Source organism: Magallana gigas, chromosome 3 (assembly GCF_963853765.1).
Source record: "Magallana gigas chromosome 3, xbMagGiga1.1, whole genome shotgun sequence".
NCBI classification, from domain to species: Eukaryota; Metazoa; Mollusca; class Bivalvia; order Ostreida; family Ostreidae; genus Magallana; species Magallana gigas.
In genome coordinates this window covers 41,335,420-41,356,384 of record NC_088855.1, presented here as the reverse complement: position 1 = coordinate 41,356,384, position 20,965 = coordinate 41,335,420, and the positions used below count along the sequence as shown (strand labels likewise).

The 20,965-nt window shown below is 32.9% G+C and overlaps 3 protein-coding genes across 6 annotated transcripts; all 3 read right to left on the bottom strand.

The window, feature by feature from the left end:
* Positions 1 to 1,819: 1,819 nt before the first annotated feature.
* LOC105338110 (uncharacterized) lies at positions 1,820 to 4,554 on the bottom strand. Its single transcript, XM_011443101.4, has 3 exons — positions 4,447 to 4,554; positions 3,893 to 4,102; positions 1,820 to 3,738 (listed from the first exon to the last, which is right to left on the bottom strand). Exons 2-3 carry the CDS (start codon positions 4,095 to 4,097, stop codon positions 1,868 to 1,870), a joined length of 2,076 nt encoding a protein of 691 aa, XP_011441403.2. The 5' UTR covers positions 4,098 to 4,102; positions 4,447 to 4,554; the 3' UTR covers positions 1,820 to 1,867.
* A 782-nt stretch (positions 4,555 to 5,336) lies between these two features.
* On the bottom strand, positions 5,337 to 9,093 carry LOC117680777 (uncharacterized). Its single transcript, XM_034443404.2, has 4 exons — positions 8,952 to 9,093; positions 8,702 to 8,749; positions 7,889 to 8,004; positions 5,337 to 5,558 (listed from the first exon to the last, which is right to left on the bottom strand). The coding sequence occupies exons 1-4, from the start codon at positions 9,004 to 9,006 to the stop codon at positions 5,442 to 5,444; spliced, it is 336 nt and encodes a 111-aa protein (XP_034299295.2). The 5' UTR covers positions 9,007 to 9,093; the 3' UTR covers positions 5,337 to 5,441.
* A 5,245-nt stretch (positions 9,094 to 14,338) lies between these two features.
* LOC136273383 (uncharacterized) lies at positions 14,339 to 20,015 on the bottom strand. 4 transcript variants are annotated; one of them, XR_010711582.1, is made up of 8 exons: positions 19,706 to 20,015; positions 19,331 to 19,438; positions 18,680 to 18,707; positions 17,166 to 17,219; positions 16,071 to 16,137; positions 15,833 to 15,880; positions 15,083 to 15,127; positions 14,339 to 14,840 (listed from the first exon to the last, which is right to left on the bottom strand). XR_010711582.1 is itself a non-coding variant. In XM_066077798.1 (8 exons), exons 1-8 carry the CDS (start codon positions 19,950 to 19,952, stop codon positions 14,371 to 14,373), a joined length of 1,137 nt encoding a protein of 378 aa, XP_065933870.1. In that variant the 5' UTR covers positions 19,953 to 20,011; the 3' UTR covers positions 14,339 to 14,370. The 4 variants fall into 4 exon arrangements, 3 of the variants coding, with proteins under 3 accessions (XP_065933870.1, XP_065933872.1, XP_065933871.1); XM_066077798.1 differs by having other exon boundaries at positions 16,001 to 16,137; positions 19,706 to 20,011; XM_066077800.1 differs by lacking the exon at positions 15,083 to 15,127.
* Between the last annotated feature and the right edge of the window lie 950 nt (positions 20,016 to 20,965).

Here is a 20,965-nt window from a genome sequence, read left to right as displayed (position 1 = left end):
TGTATTGATACCAATCCTATTACATGTGTTTGTGAAATTTGTTATTTCCGCCACAAAGATGTCGATCCCTACAGCAACACAAATGTGATATTTCGATTTCAGTGAAGAATAGAATAGCTTTTTGATAGTTTCTCACGCATTGGATTATATTCGCTTTGTCCCTTCCAAAGGCAAATAGCATGAAAAACACTGTATATGTACCTCGTCTTAGCTTTCATTTAAATTTTAAATGTCCTTGTATTCTAACGAATGAATTTTGTGAAACTGGATTAACATATTAATAAATAATTTTGTTATTAATAATTTCATATCATATTTAGATCGATAACAACGCGTGGAACCTGCGGATTTGACAGAAAGTTTCCTTAATAGACCATGGACAGAACATATGCTGTACATGTATCTACTAGTATATACATGTAAGTGTAAATTAACTGCGCTTACATCTTTTGTTTTCGAACTGGGGAGTAGAAAAACTAGGATCAAAACAAAAAAGTACAGAAATGATCCGTCGACTTTTGAAACTCTTTCTGTCTCGTGGAATAATCAAATATTTGTTTCTTTGTTTCTTATCTATTTGCTTGAGATTATTTTTGTATAATTTAATTTGTTGTAACCAAACACCTCAATTATAGCCGCATATGACCGCATGTATTTAATTGAAGGCATAAATAGAAATATCTAAGGAATAAGGAATCATATACATGTGTTAGCCCGAAGGGCTGCAGGATAGATTTGATCATGTTCAACCGTATCATTTGATCACCTCGTACAAAATGTTATATTCAAAGATTGATTCCCAATTACTTATATTAGTATAATTTCATCAAACGTCCTTAATAAATTATACATTCATTTTATTGAAATTTTACATTATTTTCCTTTCATTTAGCTATTCAAATCCCGATCGCACCCAACAATACTCATATGTACATGTCGTAATGATCCTCTGGACTTCATGTTACAAATTTGGCTTGTAATGTTATCACAGACAAAAACACCGGTAAAAGTAAAAATATGAAAAATCATCATGATAGTAGTTGCCTTGTTACCCTTTTTTTATTTCACAAACAAGAAGCCATCGCGTTTTTATGTAATTTTATATAAATATTCTTTTTATACTAGTAATTGGCTAGTTATTGGCTTAAGGGATTTTCCTTCTCCTTAATCTGTGTAATGAATTTTTTTTTTAATTCATTCACACTCGATCAATGATGTCGCAAAATTTCGTACCCCCACCTCTTCCTAACCTCATTTCTACTGCTAAATTGTGAAAGCTAATTATTTAAAAAATGTTTGACAGGTGAGTAAATTAAAAGTTTATTGTATTATTAAACATATATCTACATTCTGTATTTTCTTTCAAAAACACCGTAGAAGCTGGTTTTTTTTCTTCTAAACTTTCATTCTAGTATCAACAACAGTGAACATAAAGCTAAGAATTTAAATTCATTGTGACTAGCTGAAACATCTCAGTATAATGTAATTTTAGTTAAAAGTTAAAGTTAAAAGAATAGACGATTTTTCTAAATAAATGTATACACTTTATTTTCACAGTTAAATTCACAACATTTTATCGCAAACAATTTGTTGGTTATTACGGTTTATAACTGGGAATTGGTTATTATTTGTCTAACGTATTTTTGCAACTATCCGAAAGTTTCTGCTAGTTTTGTGTACTTAAGTTAAACGGATACACCCCATTACGTATAAGCACACCATCAACTTCAAGAAAGCGTCATTCATGTTATACTATGTAAGAAAATTTTGTCGCTTGTAGTACATATGTAGCAAGCATTAATATCAGCTAACACAAATATTAAATTAGATATATTTTATTGTGAAAATGATCATAGTTAACAGTTTATCACTGGATTTTGGTCAGGATTTCAGAGTGGCCGTCCCAGCAGTGGGCCATATCGTCACACTTCTTGATTACCCACTGATGCGTGTGAGAATCGTAAGCCACCTCGACCATGTGTGTGTGCGAGCTCTCCATGGTGGTTTCTGCGGTGACGGTCTGTCCACTTAGTGCCAGTTTGTAGTCAGAGTCCTCGATGAAAAGCTCGTGGTAATGTCTTCCTGGGGGATCCTTGGTAGCTAGACTTGTTCTGAAGTGTGCGTCTGGAGCTTGTTGTACAGCTGATCCGCTCACCGCAGGGGGCTCTTGGAACAAGTTGGAGAACGCGCCAATATGGTTGATCATCTCTTTCATGGCGTCCAGTTCTTTCTGTACACTAGAACCATCACGATGTACTGGTGTAACGGACCATCTCTGACGAAGGACGCCGACTCCAGGAATGTTTGGAAGGAAAATTCTGATTCCGGAAGCGCTGACTCTCCTGACGTTTCCGTGACTGTCCAAGACACCGACCGAGTTTTTGACGGTATCTGCGGCATCGTGATTCAGTTCTTTTCCGCTAAAGAAGGCAGTAGGTGTCCAGTAATAGTTGGCGTAGTTGGTTCCATTGTATGCATTAGTTGCATTGAAGGCTCCGTTTCTGTGGTCTTTAGTTGGCGTGTACCTACCGTGTTTCCTGTCCCAATATGGGAGATTGTAGGGATTCCAGGAGTTCAGTGGTGTCATGTAGATGATCTCAAGTGGGATAGCATACGTGTATCTAGCTTCGATTTCTTTACACTCAGTGTAAGTCCTGTTGACCTTGTGACAGTCGTTCATGTGGATAGGCGCAATGTGGTTGCTTGTGGTTTGTGCCACCCACAGGTTTTTGTCGGCGAACCCTCTGTTGTTTGTTTTGGTTCCCATCGCTCCTTTATCGTCATACTTGTACCTTCTGTGGTAGTATCCGGTGTTTAGGGGGTTTACTGAGGAACTAAAGGGGTCAAGCATCTCTAAGCCTAAGGATTTATCGAATATCTTAGCCGGGTAGTTGTCTTTTCCGGGAATTTGATTCATGATGGTATCCATAATACTGTGTGTGTACACTCTGTCTTGGAACACACCATATCCCTTTTCTGGCAAGAAATGTGCGTGCCGGTATTCGCTTGCGAGATGGAATCTTGCAGATCGTGTCATGGAAAATTTGGTAAGGTTATATTTGTGCGCCAGTCTTGAGGCTAAATCGTCAACAGGCTCAAATGCTTTCAGAGGTAGGTCTCCTTTAATGGGATGGCACAGAATTCTATAGTTCCACTGGGCATACTCGGGGGTTCCGTTTCTCATATTGATAATTGTGGTCGGAAGGAAGGAAAAGTTTTCCAGATTGTGTTTTCCTCCTGTGTACGAGGTAAACCTAATTTTTTCCTGTAAATCAAACCAACTTGCAGCATCAATGAAGTGACGGTCACTAGAGAATGGCTCGTCTAGAGTTTTCGTGTTTGTGGTCCAAGCCCCCTCCATATAGCAAAGAACGGGTTTGAAATATGGCCGATAATCGCGGAAAGATGGGTTCTGAAATTTCCACGCCTTGAAGTAGTTTTTCATCTCCTCAATCTGCTTTTCCAAGGTAGGTTGGCTTTTCACTGATGGAGGAACCTCGGGGAAAGGGATGTCCACAGTGGCATGATAAGTGGTGGAGTTCGGGTGCGGCATGCGGAGCTTGTAGTCATTGTGGCGGGTTCTGAATTCGATGCCGTTGAGGACGGGAATCACTTCTCCCATACCAATTGTGTTGATGTAGTTAGAGTGGTCGTGAATAGAGTTGATGGACCCCATGCTGTGTGTGTCCGAGAAAAAGGTCCTGGTGCCTTTATGATTCAATCGAACCTGTTTGATACCTATGGGCAGATAAAATAAAGTTAACCAATAAATGAAATAGAAAATGTATTGAAATATTTGCAGTGAATTGTTTTATTCTGACTTCAAAAAGTGAAAATGCAAGACGAGTGGTCGAAAAATGATATATATATTTATTCTTTAATGATTCAATACCAGAATCTCCATCGCTTCTGATTCGTTCCTCTACGAACAGTTGTTGCATCATTAGCTGTCTCGCCAGGTTCTCAATTCCACCTTCCAGCCTCAGCATCCTGGCCTCATCGCTGTTTGGGTCCAGGGTGGTGGTGGGTATAGTTGTGTGATGGTGGTGTGCGGCCAAGATAGAGCCGACCAGGCAAAGAAAGACCAATTCCCTCATCCTCACTACAACAAATACATTCAAGTTATGTTTATACCTAACATATAAGTAAACTATATAAGTCTGAATACTTTCTAGAGCAAACAAGACACTAAAAACCCCAAACATATTCTCTCCTCCTTACTACAGACGAATACAGTCAAGTAATGTTTAAACTTATTATGTTAAAAAATATAAATCTATTGACATTTGGAGCCAACCCGACACAGGAAAAACCAATTCTCTTATCGTTACCAGAACGAAAACATTAAGGTAGTAATGTTGAAACTTTAAAAAGTAAAAAAAAAAGGTGATTTCTAAATTGCGTTTTAAGTACTTATTACAATGACTTTAACAAAACTATTCTTACCAGAGTTTGAAGTAGCCTTCGATAGGGTAAGAATCTATCGAACTGCTCATACATATCGGCGGGTCGGACTGTATATATAGCCAGGACCGCCATATGTATCTGCTAGAAAAGTCCTCCAAAGACAACGGCCGATATCAAAACATCTGCCTTGATTAAAAGTGACACGGGCTAGAGGTTAACAATTGTGTTTTGGCCTCCTAGGTGTATTGCACTGTTAGCAGTTTTCGGTTTAGATATGTACAATGTAATAATATTATGTATAGTACATGTATATACTGCATTGGTCTTACGTTAATTTTAATTCAAAGAGAAACCGTGCATTGTTATAACTGACTACATGTATTTGAAATCCGAGAAAAGCCTGTACTCAAAAGTGGTACCGTATGTTCATTTATGATTTTTGTCGCTTATTCTCTGTTTTGTTTTTTAAATTACTTACAAATTCGAATTTTTGGGACATATATTTGTAACACCTATGGCAATTCGTGGAAATCTATTTGTTCAGCGTCAATAGTGAGTAATCTTTAGATCTTTTAAAATCAAGTGCTAGTTTTCCATTATTGGAGTATACGCATTCTTAATTTTAAAAATAATTAAGAATACAATCAGAGTTGAATGATAAGATGATATTACCAAATGAAAAATAAAATCGTATAGATTTAAATTTTATGTAAAGTTATGAATAAAAAAAACTACTCTTTATCGAGAAATGTTGACATAAGTTCAAATTAAATGCACATAAAATCAGGTATGTGTATTCATTCTTGTATAATGTCGCATTGTTTATAGAAAGAGCACGGTACAACGTTATCTAAAAAACAAACTATGATCATTTCTCTTTTCACTTACATTTGAGTAAGTGTTATTCAAAAAAGGATTCAAAACAAACAATATTTTTAAGTTCTTTATTGTAACCAAGTTCATTTCACAAATAGAGAAGGGGGAAATCTCTTAAGAGTTCATTGTACAGGTTTTCTTCAATACTCCCTATCCTTTTAGATGATCCCTGCTTCCGACCCGTTATCTGGTTCCTTTACAATGGTCTGGTTATATGGTTCTTTGGTGATGGTTTCTTGAGGGATTTCTGTCGACTGCTGATTGTCTGAATTTCCCTTTAAATAAAAAAAAAACAAATAAATAAAACCAATAAATAAATAAATAAGAAAAGGTTTAGAACGCACGGCGGTGTGGAAGTTCCGGATGAAAAATAAATAAACCTTATTTTTGGGACGAATTAGTTATTTCCAGATGCTATAGGCAAATGGAATTCACTAAATTCGGATATAAAAAAAATCAACGTCCATCCGCCAATTTCAAAAAAGCATCTCTAATAATAGCAGTGATTCAAAAGTTCCTAAATATTTTCTTCATGGTAAAAGAGTGCTAACATCATTCATACAAAATTAAGACACAATTGTTTACTAAATTATGATTTACACAGAAGAAATACTGTTGATTCTCCAAATTGCACATGTGGAAAGAAGGAAAATGTATATCATTTCTTATTTGTTTGCAAACTATTTTCTAATGCAAGGAATACCTTATTTAATGAACTATTCCAAATACAAAATTTAGGTATCATAGATTCGCATTCTTTACTATGGGGTAATGACAACCTAGATTGTAAAACTAATGTTAGAATTTTCACAGCTGTGCAGAACTTTATAATCAATTCTCGCAGATTTATATAAGTATACTATTTTGTTCTTTTCCATTTTTTTCTCAATATATATGTACGTATATACCATGTTTTATGACAATTGCAAATAACTTGTTTTAGGGTGAGAACCTAGTAAGTTGCAAGAACTTGTGTTCGAACCCATTGTATATGTTCAAACCAATTAGTTATTTGTTCCGACGAATTAAGACATTCGTAATAATTAAGATTTGTTTGGACGAGTGAGCTGTTCGGACGAATAAATTATATTTGCTCGAAAGAATTAAGATTAATTCGGACGAATTAGAGTTTGTTATTTGTCCGGACGAAAAAGTTATTTTCATGAAAACAGCATTTTTGACGAGTAATTTAGACAATCTGATCTGGGAATGATGCAGATGAATAAAGGGGGAGGGGGGGGGATTGTGACCAAGACACTCTTTTCCTGGAATGTCGTTTTTCCTTCGAATGATAAATTGCTATATACACAAAAAGTCACTGATATTAGTATCTGGCATATTTTGCTGCCAGAAGCGCAATTCTCAAAATATACTAGTATCACAATTTCGCATGTCGGTAAAGGGTGGGAATATATATAGTATTGGTTCAAGCATAACACACATTTCTTCTTTTTTAATACCTTTTAGTAGTAACTAAAGAAAAAGCCAGCGTTGCCTTGATTGAGCTTCGCCGTGCGCCCCCCCCCCCCACTTGCAAGTAAAATGATCTCTCAGACCCCCCCCCCCCCTTTCTGGATTCGCGCAGATGTGAGACTATGACTCTCTCTCTCTCTCTCTCTCTCTCTCTCTCTCTCTCTCTCTCTGTGATAATAACTTATTCGTCCGAACAAATCATAATTCCTATTCATCTTATTTATCCGAACAAGTAAAATTTATTTATCTTTCAGTCCCTCTTCAGGCCTTCAGGCCCTTCCACGCCCCTCCCCCCTTAAGAACGTAATTAAATAAACTGGTATTTCTATATAAAGTACTATAAATCAGTTGAGAATAGAAATAAAATATAGTAAACTGTTTCACCAGAGATCTAGCTCAATCTGTAAGAATATTTTTACATGCCCTAATTATAGAAGTTTTTACACGTTTTACCAATATGTTGTTACTTCACTTGCCTCAAGCCTTCACCAACGCTAACGTTATACACATTCACAAACCCCAAATGAGATAGAATGAATTTGTATTCAGTTTTAAAAAAAATTGTCATGTGTGGTTTGTTATAATTGACAATATTCGATAACTCTTTCAAGCCAGGAACTATTTGTTTCTATCAAAGATAAAAAAAAAACCGTATTTAATCTTACAGCTAATGACATTAATTATTACATTGATTTATCTATATATATAGTGCATAGACTAAACAAGATTAATATGCGAGGATTCAAACTGAAAGTAGCGAAATTTTAGCAAATTTTGCAACATTTTACTTATTCTCCGTTAATACAACTAATATGGATAACTTTTGCTGAGCTTCTTTATACATTAGAATAGTTTCTTTTTATTCAAATTCATATCAAGAACGATTGCATTACGACTGAAGAATCTTTATGATAATGATAATTTTGAAAATTGGGCTGAAGGTAAGAGGACATTAACGTTGTTTCCAAGATTTCATAAGTGTGTTTCACACTAATTTTGGAGGCAGGTAAAAAGTGAATTTTCTTTTTAAGAAATCAGTTACGGAAAAATTGAAGTTAACAAAATGCGCATATTAGTTGCTGTGCATATAAAAAACTTTGGCTCTCAAGCTGGTAAAAACTAATTGACTCACGTCATGTCCGAGTTGTACGGCGAACAGACAGTGGCAGTGTCCGTCGTGACACATGGGCACGCCCTGTACACAGTGACAGTGGTGGGTGCTGGTACAGGTCTTCAGCATGGACGGCACTGCAATTATTGAACAGAGAGTAGTTTAATATTCAAGAGAGAGTATTGTTATACCCCATTATATTTCTATACGAAAAAAAGTCCAGCATTTTGACTGTTGGACTGAAACTGTTACATGTGTTAGAATCGACTGTTAAAAAAGACTGTTGACTAGTGACGTCACATTCCGAGAAAACGTGTTCTTGATTAGGGAGGGGTATAACAAAACAGTTGTTGACTGTGTCTCGAGCAACAGTTGATCTGTCGGACCGGCTCGCAAACTGACACCTGTCAACAACTGTATGATACAATCAGAAGTATAGTCGGGACATCAACCGCTAATTAACGGGTTTTTGGGTGTTTTTTTTAAATGGACAAAGCAACAGCAAAACAAAATAAAAGTACAAACTCACTCCTCCCAAAACACAATGTTTAAAAATACCAAAATAAATAAATAAATAATAAGTTAATAAAAAAAAGATGATAAAAATGAAAATTATTCACATACATGTACAGGTTTCATAAATTGACCATATTTTTTTTCTATATTTTGTTGGTTTCACTCACGTTTTATGAGTAATGCTTCAAAATCTTTTAAAAGATAGGGCTGTTTACTAGCTAGTATACATGAATAGTTTGTTCCTTTTGAAAGGTTATGTAATTTGCCATTGTTTATTTTAGGAAATCGCGTAATTTTGTTCTAAAATACAACGCTTACCTTCATGGCTTGACGAATCATTATTCTGAGTGGTTTGTATAGGGGAACCTGAAGCAATTAAACACTTTAAATCAATATTACACTAACACTTTAATATTAAAATATTAAGCTTTAGTTTCCCCAAAAGCTTAATACTGTTATTTTAGATAAATATATTTTGCTTGATAATTTAAATTGAAATAAAAGTTCATTTAAAAAAAAATAAAATTTGAAAAGTTTTAGATTTATGAACATCTTTAATAATACTTACTCTTTATAGAGATCACTACACAAGTTAGCAACACAACAATAATAACGATTTTCATTTTTACTAAGATGGCGGACCTCCTCGATTAACGACGACCTACTAGCGAGGACACACGTCTTTAAATTTACAGGATTAGTAAATTTTACTCTAAAATATACGGGATTGGTAAATTTTCTTGTATTGACTTTTGTCAGATATCCGGGTTGTTTCGCTTCAAATGTGACAGAAGGGAAATCATCGTGAAGAAATTACAACTCCTTTGTTTACAGATTTCGTTTACAAGTTTTCGTTATCTTTTGCAGAGACGAATTTATGGCAGCATCAAACAGCGAACGAAAGATTCTCGAAGGTCCTACAGAAATCGAATATAGATATAGATTGTTGAAAATTTTGCTTCAAAATATGATTCTCCAAAACCGAAATTACACTACAAAAGATTTGTCTATTTTAAACGTTTGTATCTTAGAATAGATGATAGATGCGTAATACTAGTGTGCTATAGGTACTATAGTATCAGATTTAGAAATTTTTATAAATTTGAAAGCTTTAGAATACATGTTACTGTTATAATGATAATACAAAAAGGAAAGCCTTTATATATTTATCATAAAGCAATAAAACAGTTTGCAATTTACAATGTTTGTTCCTGAGAGAGAACATGCGTCATTTGCTTAACAATATTGAAATTCATTGTTCAAATGATTATCAGTATCACATAAATGACCGAGAATTGCAAACAAGTGCAAATCACATTGCTATTTCTCGTATTCGAGTTTTTACTGATTTACAAGTAAAGTTTGATCGGCGAAGAAAGGTAACTCGACTTCAAAGGTTTTTACATTTTTCATTATATATTTCTTGTGTTATCTTTTGTAAACGTTCTGGTATTAAATAAATTATCCAAGGAAGGCATCACAAGCAAAATTCAATCCATAACTATTTTTACAGAGATTGTAACTTTTTCTTTTGTAGACTTTCACCTTATTTGGTCTACCAAAATGAGTTCTAGAATTCTGAAAATAAAGATAAAAGAGACTGCAAGACTAAAAGATAAAATACATGTATTTTGTTTTCTCTACAGGGTCTTTGTCTCATTGTTTAAGAATTCATTTACTCGATTCTTTGATTCTTTACCTTGTAAAAATCCACGCAAATGTGTAAAATATGTAAATAATATCGGGGGAAAGAAACGCGGGGGGGGGGGGGGGGGGTGGGGGTGGGTGGGGCGATGCTACGTGTCTGAAAAGAATAAGATTTATTTTTTGGTGGTGATCCTGTAAATTTATAACAACAGTATGCAAGACTAATTCTATAAAACTGTCATACTGTTAATGCAGCACTGCTTACGGAAGGTGGTTTAGGATATACTGGGCACATACACAAACAGTTCATTTACAGTAGATATGTGTCTCAAAATATCTATACTACATGTACTAAATAGAAGTGCTCGACCTGAATTTTTGTGCGGTAAATCGGGCGAAAACTTGCATTCTTTTTATAGATATTATAGATATTGTACCAAACATAACCATGCTTATCAGGATTTATTTTCTTCTGTTAGAGCAGGGACGTATATACGTCCCTGGTTAGAGTTAATAAATCAGCGAAAAATAAGTCCAAAAAATCCTGAATTTGAACCAGAATAATTTAAACCTTTGTAATCGTCAAGACCTTAGCTTCCACTTCACATATCGTTTAGTAAATGGAACTGATCTACATCTTAAGCTTAAGGTTTTAAAAGTTCTAAAAAGTATCATGCTGTCCATCAATGTGTTAAGAATAAAAAGAATTTGCATAGAACACGTGAAGACCAGGAATACAACTGGCACAGTACACCAGCATTTTCTTTAAGGGGAATGTGAAAAAGTCTGAATCTTGCACATTTATTGGACTTTATGTTTATTTGGATCACATTTTAGTTTGAAAAAAAATCTTTAACTGTGACGAAGGTGTCGGAAAAGCGGATAATACCCAATATACATTTCATATACATTTCTGCGCACAAAGTATTTCAAGCAAAAATTATTATATTAATCCAATATCAGGAGAAGGGTGTGGTGTGGATGCATGTGCCATCCAACCCAGGGAAGCGACACTCTCTTTCATTATTTTTTCCTATAAAGTCTAATGGAAAAATGTTTAGGAGAGAAAGGGTGGCAGTAACTTTCTTATCTCTTTTTTGAAATTCTGTTCATTTAACTCAATCAACCTGTGGGTGAACATCTTAAATCTAGTACCCTTTATAAGACTCATTTATTGTGACTAAATGCAAACTTGACACTGAAGCTGAGAAAAAGCTTAGCTAAGATTTCATCAAAAATATCATCTACGTCTATTTAGCTATTACTTTGAAACATAAAATAATTATTTTTCTTAATCATTTCTGATCACTATTTCCTTAATTTGCCGACGAGTTCTTCTCTTTAGATGCCACTTCATTGTCTACATCCTTCAATGTAAAACTTAAAGAAAACCAATCTATATGAAGTATTTTTTCCGAAATTATAATACTAGTTGTTTACATATAAGTATGTAGGAAACTTGTTCTTTAGGTTATATTACTAGGCATTCATTGAAAACATACAGATGAGTGTTGCATTCAACAATTCAGGAGTTTACACCATTTTGTCGTTACCAGCTACGTTGAAATTGAATGGATTGAATGAAGATACCAGATACATACCCTGAAGCTGATGAATCTTCGTTTTTTTAAATAGTAAGAGAATAATAAAAAGTTCAACGATGAATTAACTATAAAATAAACAAAAGATCGGCAGATGTTAAAAAGAGAGTAGACGAGGTTGGTAGACCATTCTACAAACAAAAACCGACGTTGCTATCGAGAGCGTAAAATGTTAAATGCGCTTTCCATAATGAACAAATGATGTAACATCAACTGCGCTAAAAAGCTGAGGACAAAAAACCCCTGAATACGTTTTTTTTAGATGTGAGGAATATTTGAATAAATGTGAAGAATTTTTAGGTCCTCTCATTTCCTTACTGTTCCTTACTATGTAAATTTGAGAATTTTCCTTTGGTTGTACTCTATACATGTACATACATATGTCAATAAATATAAAACTAACCACCACTCGTGACATTTGGTATTAAAAATATTACAATTAGATAACTTGCTTAATGAAACCTTGACTAATTTTTAAATTGCTTTATGTTAAATCAAAAGAATGATCAAAATGATAATTCAATTTGGTCTAGAAACAATGCCTAAATTTGTGACCTGAAGAATGCTAGCAGATACGCAATTCACAGAAAATATAACATACATGAAGCTTACGGTAACACAGTTATCTATTTGATTTGATTTACATGTATTTAACATCATGCTAAGTAAATGTATTTATATTTGATCAATGCTTTTCTTCCCACCACGTGATGTCAATTCTACTTGTGTTTATAAGCAAATATTTAAATTTTACGGGTTTAAATAATTCATTTATGTTGGAGTTCTCGAATCGAACATAAGAACAATGTTTTCAAGAACTCGATCATATTAAGTATAAACATCTTCGTAATAAAATACAGCTTCGTAATAAAATACAGCTTCGTAATAATATACAGCTTGTAAGCCGGCGTGTGTTCAATCCTAGTGAAAAAAAACCCAAATTTTTCCTCAAACCATTTATTTTCTAAAATCAATATATTAATCACACTCCCTTAATAATATCAATGGGCTACTTTGTTTCCATACACATTGTATTTAATGTTTACATGATGTCAACTGTCTCAATATATTTTAATGTTTTATTGATTACGTTTGTTCTCATCATAGAACATCATAGGATCTCATCATAACATTTAAATTGATTTATTTTTGACATACTTAGTTATTGAAATAAAGCATTTCTAATATTTGACTTCGTTGAAAAATGATTGAATGTTTGGATTATAAAGTCAATACCAATTATTTGATTCGTTGAAAGATGAGAGTTTTGTGTTAAGAGAAATGCTCCAATAAAGGATGCCCTCTGATATCTACTTCATTATGAACAATTTTAGTCTTTATTATAGCTTTTGCCTCATGAAGCGTTTCTCTGGACAAAGGAACAGCAAAATGATGAAGTTTATTGCGTTGGTCATCAGGTCGTATGAGTCCCAAAATTCTTCGGATATTACACGCTGCAAAGATAGACCAAGGTTTTTTTGATTGCATCATGAATGTATGAAACAAGGCAATCGAGATCACTTCATGTTTTATTTCCACGGTCTTACCATCATCCTGTATGTATGGGCCTAATTCTGGTAGGTAATATTCCACGGTGTTTTTGTCTAAACGGGGATAAATTTCATTAACTATGCCTCTTTTAAGTTCACCCTCTCTCTTATCGAAAACCACAACACACATAACATACAAAAGTGAAAAAAACATTTCCTCATTGTCATATAAAAGTTCGGAAAAATGCTCTGTCAGAAGCTGAAACGGTTGATTGCAAAATGCTCTTGTGCCAAAGACATCAGGGGCCGCTGAAATCATCAAAGTCTGGAAAGGTGCTCCTACGTTAGCAGATCTATTCCTATTTAACTCCAAAAAATCTTCAAATGGAATATTTTCCTGTTTGATATTAGATTCCTCTTGCTGCAATATATAAATTATAATTGCTTCCGACTGTGAAAGGCTATCCATTTCTACAAAAGTATTATAATCTTGCGAAACAAGAGACTGTTTTGAGGAAATTTCTTCAATCACGTGCTCATGGATACCGAGCAACACTTTGGTATTTTTTTCACTTTTATGGATTGAGTGCATAAAATAGTGAAAGGCATCAAGCATTTTATCAGAAAACACTTGACACCCGAACGATCCAAACAAATTGTCACAACAGATAAAATTTTTGTCCGTGTTGCTCTCGATAACATTGTTAAAAAGAGATTCGTCCATTAATTCCTCGATCCATTGTATCGTCCATCCGTCGTCCCTGTACTTTCTAGCAATATACTCCAATGCAGTCGTTTTTCCGCAACCAATGGCTCCGCAACATGTTACAATTTTCCTTGATTTAAGTTTTTCTAGAATATTTGCAATGGCACGTGTGACAACGGTTCCATTCTTCACGACATTGTTCGGATTTAGCTTTGTATCTGTAAACAATTATTTATAAATTTAATTTACTTTTCTGTGCATCGTACAGGGGCCGATGACACCCATTCTTTGATACATTTGCTCTAGCTATAGTTTGTAATACTTATGCAACAAATTGGTAGGTAAACTTTATGTTATAAAGCGTAACTGCATGTTTTATCAGATAGTCAATAAAGCAAATTTTATCTTAAGATTATTCACTTTACAATAAAAAATTTGTTGAATAAATTGATATTACATTATTTATGATATGATTTTGATCATTCTAATTTTTATTCATGTTTCAGCTTGTTTTTCTTTTGAACATTGATATTTTTAAAAATTTCAAAAGTACTTGCAGTTTATTTTTGTCTCGTGATCAAAATCGATAATATCACGTGAATCAACTTCCTTTTTTAGCCAATTCCATCTTTCGATAATCTGGTCAGCCTCTTCCACTTTGAACGTTTTACTATCCAAATACTCGTTCACCAAGATTCTAATTCTTTCAATGTCTGCCCCTACAGAAAGGTCTTCATCTGTTGGTTCGTAGCCCCAGCCCGCACCCGGACGTGTTATGCCACAAAAGTTTGACAGAAGTGTGTATACAGTATCCAAATCAAACTTGGTCCAGTCTACTGAACTTGAATTCATCATTCTTTCGAAGTTTTCCTTAACATGGAGCTTTAACGATTCGGAGTGCGTGACCATATAAAATCGAAGGTTCTTAACTCTACTTAGTTTTACAAGTTGAAATTTCATATATCTTCCTAACGTTGATAATTTTTGTGTATATAGTGCCTCTAATTTATTGTCTGAAAGAAAATAAAAATGTTTTATATACTTTAATAAAACGTGAATTGGTAAGCTGAAAGTATTCGTAATTTTTTAAACAGATCTATCATTTGTAATATCATTCTAAAAGTTTAATAATTCATATTAGAAAATCCATGTGAATTATGTTTTTCTTTGAATCGTAAAATTTTTATACAGTTTTTATGTGATTAAAGCATTTTTACAAGCATTAATATATGTATCTAGCTAGATTTTATCATACCTTGTTTCGCTTGATGAGTCGATCCCTTGGTATTTTTTTTCAAGTCTTCAAAATAAAGTTTAGAAGAATTGTAAATTATAGGTGACATAAGTATTCCTTTACGAGGGAGTTGATGAAAATTTACGTTAAAAGTTCAATGTAGATTTTAAATAATAACACATGCATTAATGTATTATGTTAGCAAGCATTGTTAGATATTTTCGATAGTTTATAATAGCAAATTAAATAAGGTTTTTACCACAATAAAAAGATATATTTTTGGTAAAAACCAACCCAAAATTTTGAAACGAATCTTTAATACTCTGTAGCCAAATGGAAAGGAGTAATAAAAACAAATCCTTTTGTAGACCTGCTATCATTTGTCAAGTTTTAAATTAACAGTCACAATTTCAATTATTTTAAGTAAGGAACTGTTCATTTTTGCTTAAAATGATAAAAAAGATTCCAATTGTAGACTTAAAATGAATATGTTAGGCAGGCAGTTAAACATATTAATTAGGTTTACGATTAGAAGTTTTTCTTTAACATTCAAAATATAAATAAAAGCATTGTTTACATAGCAAAAACTTGTAAGCTCTATACATAACTCGTTATAACTCAACAAATGACACTCAAATTTTGGTTGCCTTTAAAAATGCATTACTGAAGCATTGTATAAATTAATATCGGAAAAATATTTTTTGTCGAAAATCGAGACCATGTCGCTTTAGGTCCCTATGAGTTTGTGTATTGTAAAAGCCTACTGTCTACCTGTGTTAACTAGTAGTGGCGGCTCGTCTGCTTCATTGTTTTCTAAGTCTTCAAACACAGAAACTCGTACTTTTTATTATTTAACCATTCAGCATTAAAATCAAAGAATAATAATAAAAAATATTACAGAAAGTTATTATAAGCTACATATGTTATTCTATTACTTACCTTTTTTTCGTTTAGATATTCTTTTTTTCATCAAAGGCATAAGAAATACAAATAAAACACAAAGGAATACCATGAACGTAGAGATAGCGAGTGCATGAACAGATCCTTTTTGTTTGGTCTTTTCGAGAGTTCTTGTCCTGGAAAGAAACATATTCACAAGAACCCAGTATTATTTATCATAGCATGATTTACAGTCTTCTGTACAACTAGATTGATTAAAATACATTCAGTTGATTAGTAGACTTAATTCGATACCAAGACAAGATTATCGGTAAAGAATTCAAATGTTGACCTTTATTTGGTTGTCTGGGTTTTTGTTGATTCCCAAACACAAGTAAACCAATTTAATATCTTTTTGACTGATGGAGGAATGTTATTTCAACAACTGACGCATATTTTGAAATATGGTTTCATCAACCAAAATTAGCTTTATCTTACCGTTAAAGAATTTTTGTTGTTTTTTCTCTCAGAATAATAGAGAGAAAGGAGAAGAAAAAATCTGCTGCAAATTGAAGACATTTTTTTCTTTCTTTTTAATGTGCTAAAACTTAATGATGAACACTAGTTGTAATATATTTGACGTATGTACTGTCTATAGATTTTAGAAGAACACTAATGAAATATCTAAAACAACCAATTAGAGTGAGATATATATTCTATAGATTTGTTAAAATCGTGTATGCATTGCATGATCTAAATTATAATAAAAATAAGGGAGACTTGTAGATTGATGTGTTTTTATTTGAAAACTTAACCTTTTTAAACACATGGATAAATTCCGTAAATAAAAAGATAATCAGTTTTTAAAAAAAAATTAAACCGGAAGAAAAGTTTTTTTTTTTTAAATCTGAATAAACCCTTTTGAAAATTTCAATATATCATTTTAACTGAGCCTAAACAAAATAATATGAATAAAAAGAACATTTGACAGATTATAAGTTGCTAAATTGTATTAATTGCTGAAAGAAAATTAATTTTGCGATGGTAAAAGCAGTGTTTTATGTTATCTTTTTAAATACTTTTGTTCTATTATCAGTTTAATTTCACCGAAAATTGATTCAATGTTTACTTAGTCCAGTGTGCTTGATTAAGAAACATTTGATTTAACAAATGTTTAAGAATAAATGATCGAAACCACATGTCTAACTTTATCGTTGATACTTACGTAATTTGTTCATCTTGTTCAGTTCCAGTTAGCGAAATTGATGTAGTTGTTTCTCTAAATTGATCAAAAAATTTTTACATTTCCCCTGTGGCAAAAGTTTAATGAATGTACAAATAATTACAAGGAATGTGAATATCGATTAAGTATAAAACGAAAATACAAAATATGCGCGTACGGTTTGCCGTAGAATTCACTTCTTTTCTATGTAAAAGCAGTAAAATTTTCTTTAAAAATAAGACATTCAGTATAATAGAATAAATAGTGCCTGTTTGGGAGGGTAACTGTTGAAATTGACACCCCTCGAAAACCATTGTTAACCTCCGCTTCGCGTCGGTTGACAATGGTGTTCGAGGGGTGTCAATTCCAACAGTTACCCTCCTAAACAGGCACTATATATATACTATCATAATAATTATGAATATAAATATTGCAACATGACGCAATTGATGAAAAATCCTACTTATCTACAGCTGTTTTTAAACGAGTTTGTTGTTTCTGGGTTTTCTCTCCCCAAAATTAAACTTTGAAAATATGACATATTTCAACGTTAAAAAAATGTCCCTTTTAAAAAAAGATGTAATGATGATCCAGAGATGACAATGTACTTTTTAAAAATATTTTAGAGTGTATGGTTAATGCAGTTCACCTTCCTCAGGAATATTTTTGCAGTTTTAAGGCTGAATTTATCTAGAATTGGAGAAGTAATTTAGCTATGAGTATATCAATTATTCAATTGGTCTAATTTTCGTCTCACGAGTGGAACTCTAATGCCCTCTTGCGAATTTTAACTTGCCTTATATCGGTATGTTGATCTGTTTATCCTTTCTTAAATCTGAGTTTCTGGTTCATCCGTATACTTTCATTTTATGAAAAAAAAATTTTTTTTTCCTTTTTTCAATTTTCGAAAGTCATGTCTCTTACTTGTACACAACTGTACATTCTTGCTCACCTTCTTTATTTATTACAAAGTTGTCAAGAACATCGACGAGAAAATCGCAATACTTAAACGCTACCCAAAAGTCGAACCAATGTACATGTAGTAAAATCTATATTGTGACGAAGTCTAGTAATTGCATTATTTTTTGATTAAGTCATAGATCTCTTCCACAGGCATAGACAAATGACTTGGTGTCTGGACATAATAAATTCAAGGTTGATGTAATTAGTTTGGTTGAAAACTACAACATATCTTATGTAAAGATTTCAAAAATTGTATCCTGAAGAAATTTTCCCTTAAGAAGCCAACACTTAATGCACCACATTTTTTTTTGCCGTTCTGAAACACTGAAAATGTGTTGCTACAAAATCAAAAGGTTAAGTTGTTGATCATTTTTACCAGACCACATGTATATCTTCGGAGATAGAAACATGATTGAGAATAACTTTGGTAATCTAGCTAGACCTTTAGGATATATCGACAATTGCAAATTTGTTAATTTCTTTTAGTAAAAATTAATACAGATAGTGATTCTTGCTAAATTCCAGAAATATTAATTTATATTCAGAATTCTTACCTGTATGATGTATTATAGCATACTGGGTCTACAATAAAAGTGAATAATATTTAAGTTACTTATCAAATGTTAGGTAAATTTAGTTAGTTGTAAATTTTAGCAACCGATCATGATTAGAGAAAAACTTAGGGTCAAGATCTAGTAAATGATTCCAGGATGTCTTTATGATGCTGGAAGTTTATGAGGTCACAGTTGATACATGTAAAAGTTAAATATTTTTCCCGTACTTCACGACATTAAAGGAATTATGTAGAAAATCAGTTTCTGGACATTCTATATTAAATAATAAGAAAAGTAACATCGATACCTATTTTCGATTTGACATCATTTATCATTTTAAAGGGGGAGACTTGCTTAATGCCAGTTTTTCTTTATTTGAGAGACTGTAGGCATTCTAGATTTATTTTTTTTTTTCATTATTTTTACCAACAATTTTAAGACCCAGTACACCCTATCAAACATAGCCATTGTTATGAAGCATCAGTCAAAGAATTTATATCCTATATTTTATAAACCTTTAGGCTTCTTTCATGTACTAGATCTTGACTTTATGGTGTACGACTTTTGTTATCACTCAAAAGTTTAAAAAAATTATTAAATAGCAATTACAATACAAATTGTACATCAGAAATGATTATTTTTTAAACTTACATTTGTACGATTCTTTAGAAAGGTAGTGAGACTGCGGACACCCAGATGATGCGTTACATATTATGTAATTTAAATTGTGTGTTGTTTCATCCAAAATTACACAATATCCTAAAGAAATATAAAAGGATGAAACTATTTTATACGTATGGCATTTATAAGCAACAAATCTTAGAAGATATAATGATAGTGCTACACCTAAAGGCAATATGGCCGTGCCGATGAATTTGAATGTTGTCTAGTATGAAGATAAAAATATAAATATTAATGTTTCCTTTTAAGAAAAAACATTTACGTAAACAGTGATATTTTTACAACAAATGTTTTATATGTCGTCTATATCATTTTACAAGTCTCATAATATTTGATTGATTGTACCTGGTTCCGATAGTCCAGCCTGGGTACATATTTCTCCGAACCTTCCTGGCCGGTTCTCAATGGCGGCACATATATAATAAGGTATTGGTTCCTGGCAATTCTTCTTTTGACCTCGGTTTTCCCATTCCTCTGCATTTACTGGACATGACTGTACTTCTTCAAATACGTTACCGCCAACATAACAGCATCCGAAGGACATAACGAAAAACAAGAACGGTACACAGCGACTGTCATTGCCCAACTTCATTTTAAATGCATGATTGAAGAAAATCCCAATGTCCTAAACCGAAAGTAGGTTTCAGACATTATTCATACGAATAACTGTTGTTCAATGCCGATTATTGATTTTTCTTTCGTTATTGCACCGAACAATACAGGAATGTGTTTTACGGTGCTACCGCTGTGGCGAGCGCAACAAGAATAAGACATATATTGCATCATTGTCAACTTTGTGTTACTTAGTTATCAACTAACATCAACAAATTTGAGAGAGAGAGAGAGAGAGACAGACAGACAGACAGACAGACATGCAGACAGACAGACAGACACAGAGAGAGACAGACAGACAGACAGAAAGAATTATAAGATTTCTAAGTTTTCAAATTCTTAGATTTGCTTCCACCTAAAATCGTTCATTACTTTTGGAGAAAATTGACCCGTCTGTAAAACGTAATTTGTGTTTAATTTGGTCAAAATTGTTAACGATAAATACAGTTTTATTTTTTTTGGTACCTTGTTGTTATCTTAATTTTATTTTTTCTGCCTTAGTCATAATTTTTTGGAGGTTTATTTTTGCGTTTTAATTACATTCGGATACAACATCCGTGCCCCGGTCCCTGTTAGTAGGTGTGTGATTTCCCATTTTCTAATTTAATGGTTTGACAATATGCAATATCTGAATAAACTTTTTAACTGTTTTTTTTCTTTATTCTTTAAATATTTATTCAGTTCAAAACCTTTTTTTTTTATCTTCCCAACTTACTGAGGATACTTACTGAATAAGCATGCAAATTTAGCTTACTATTGAGCGATTTGACAGTAAAGTATGGCTCTTACTAATTTATATTAAATTTCTCTATCAAAACAAACAAAAAAATTGAAAAACATCATCTGTGGCAGGTATCGCAGTATATACTTATATTGCTAGTACACGCATTACAGGGACCTTACTGAAATGTCTATTGTCGTCACAAATGATTATGTACCTATCTGTTTACAATGAGTTTAATTAATACAGTTTTCTTTGCCTTTTGTACGAAA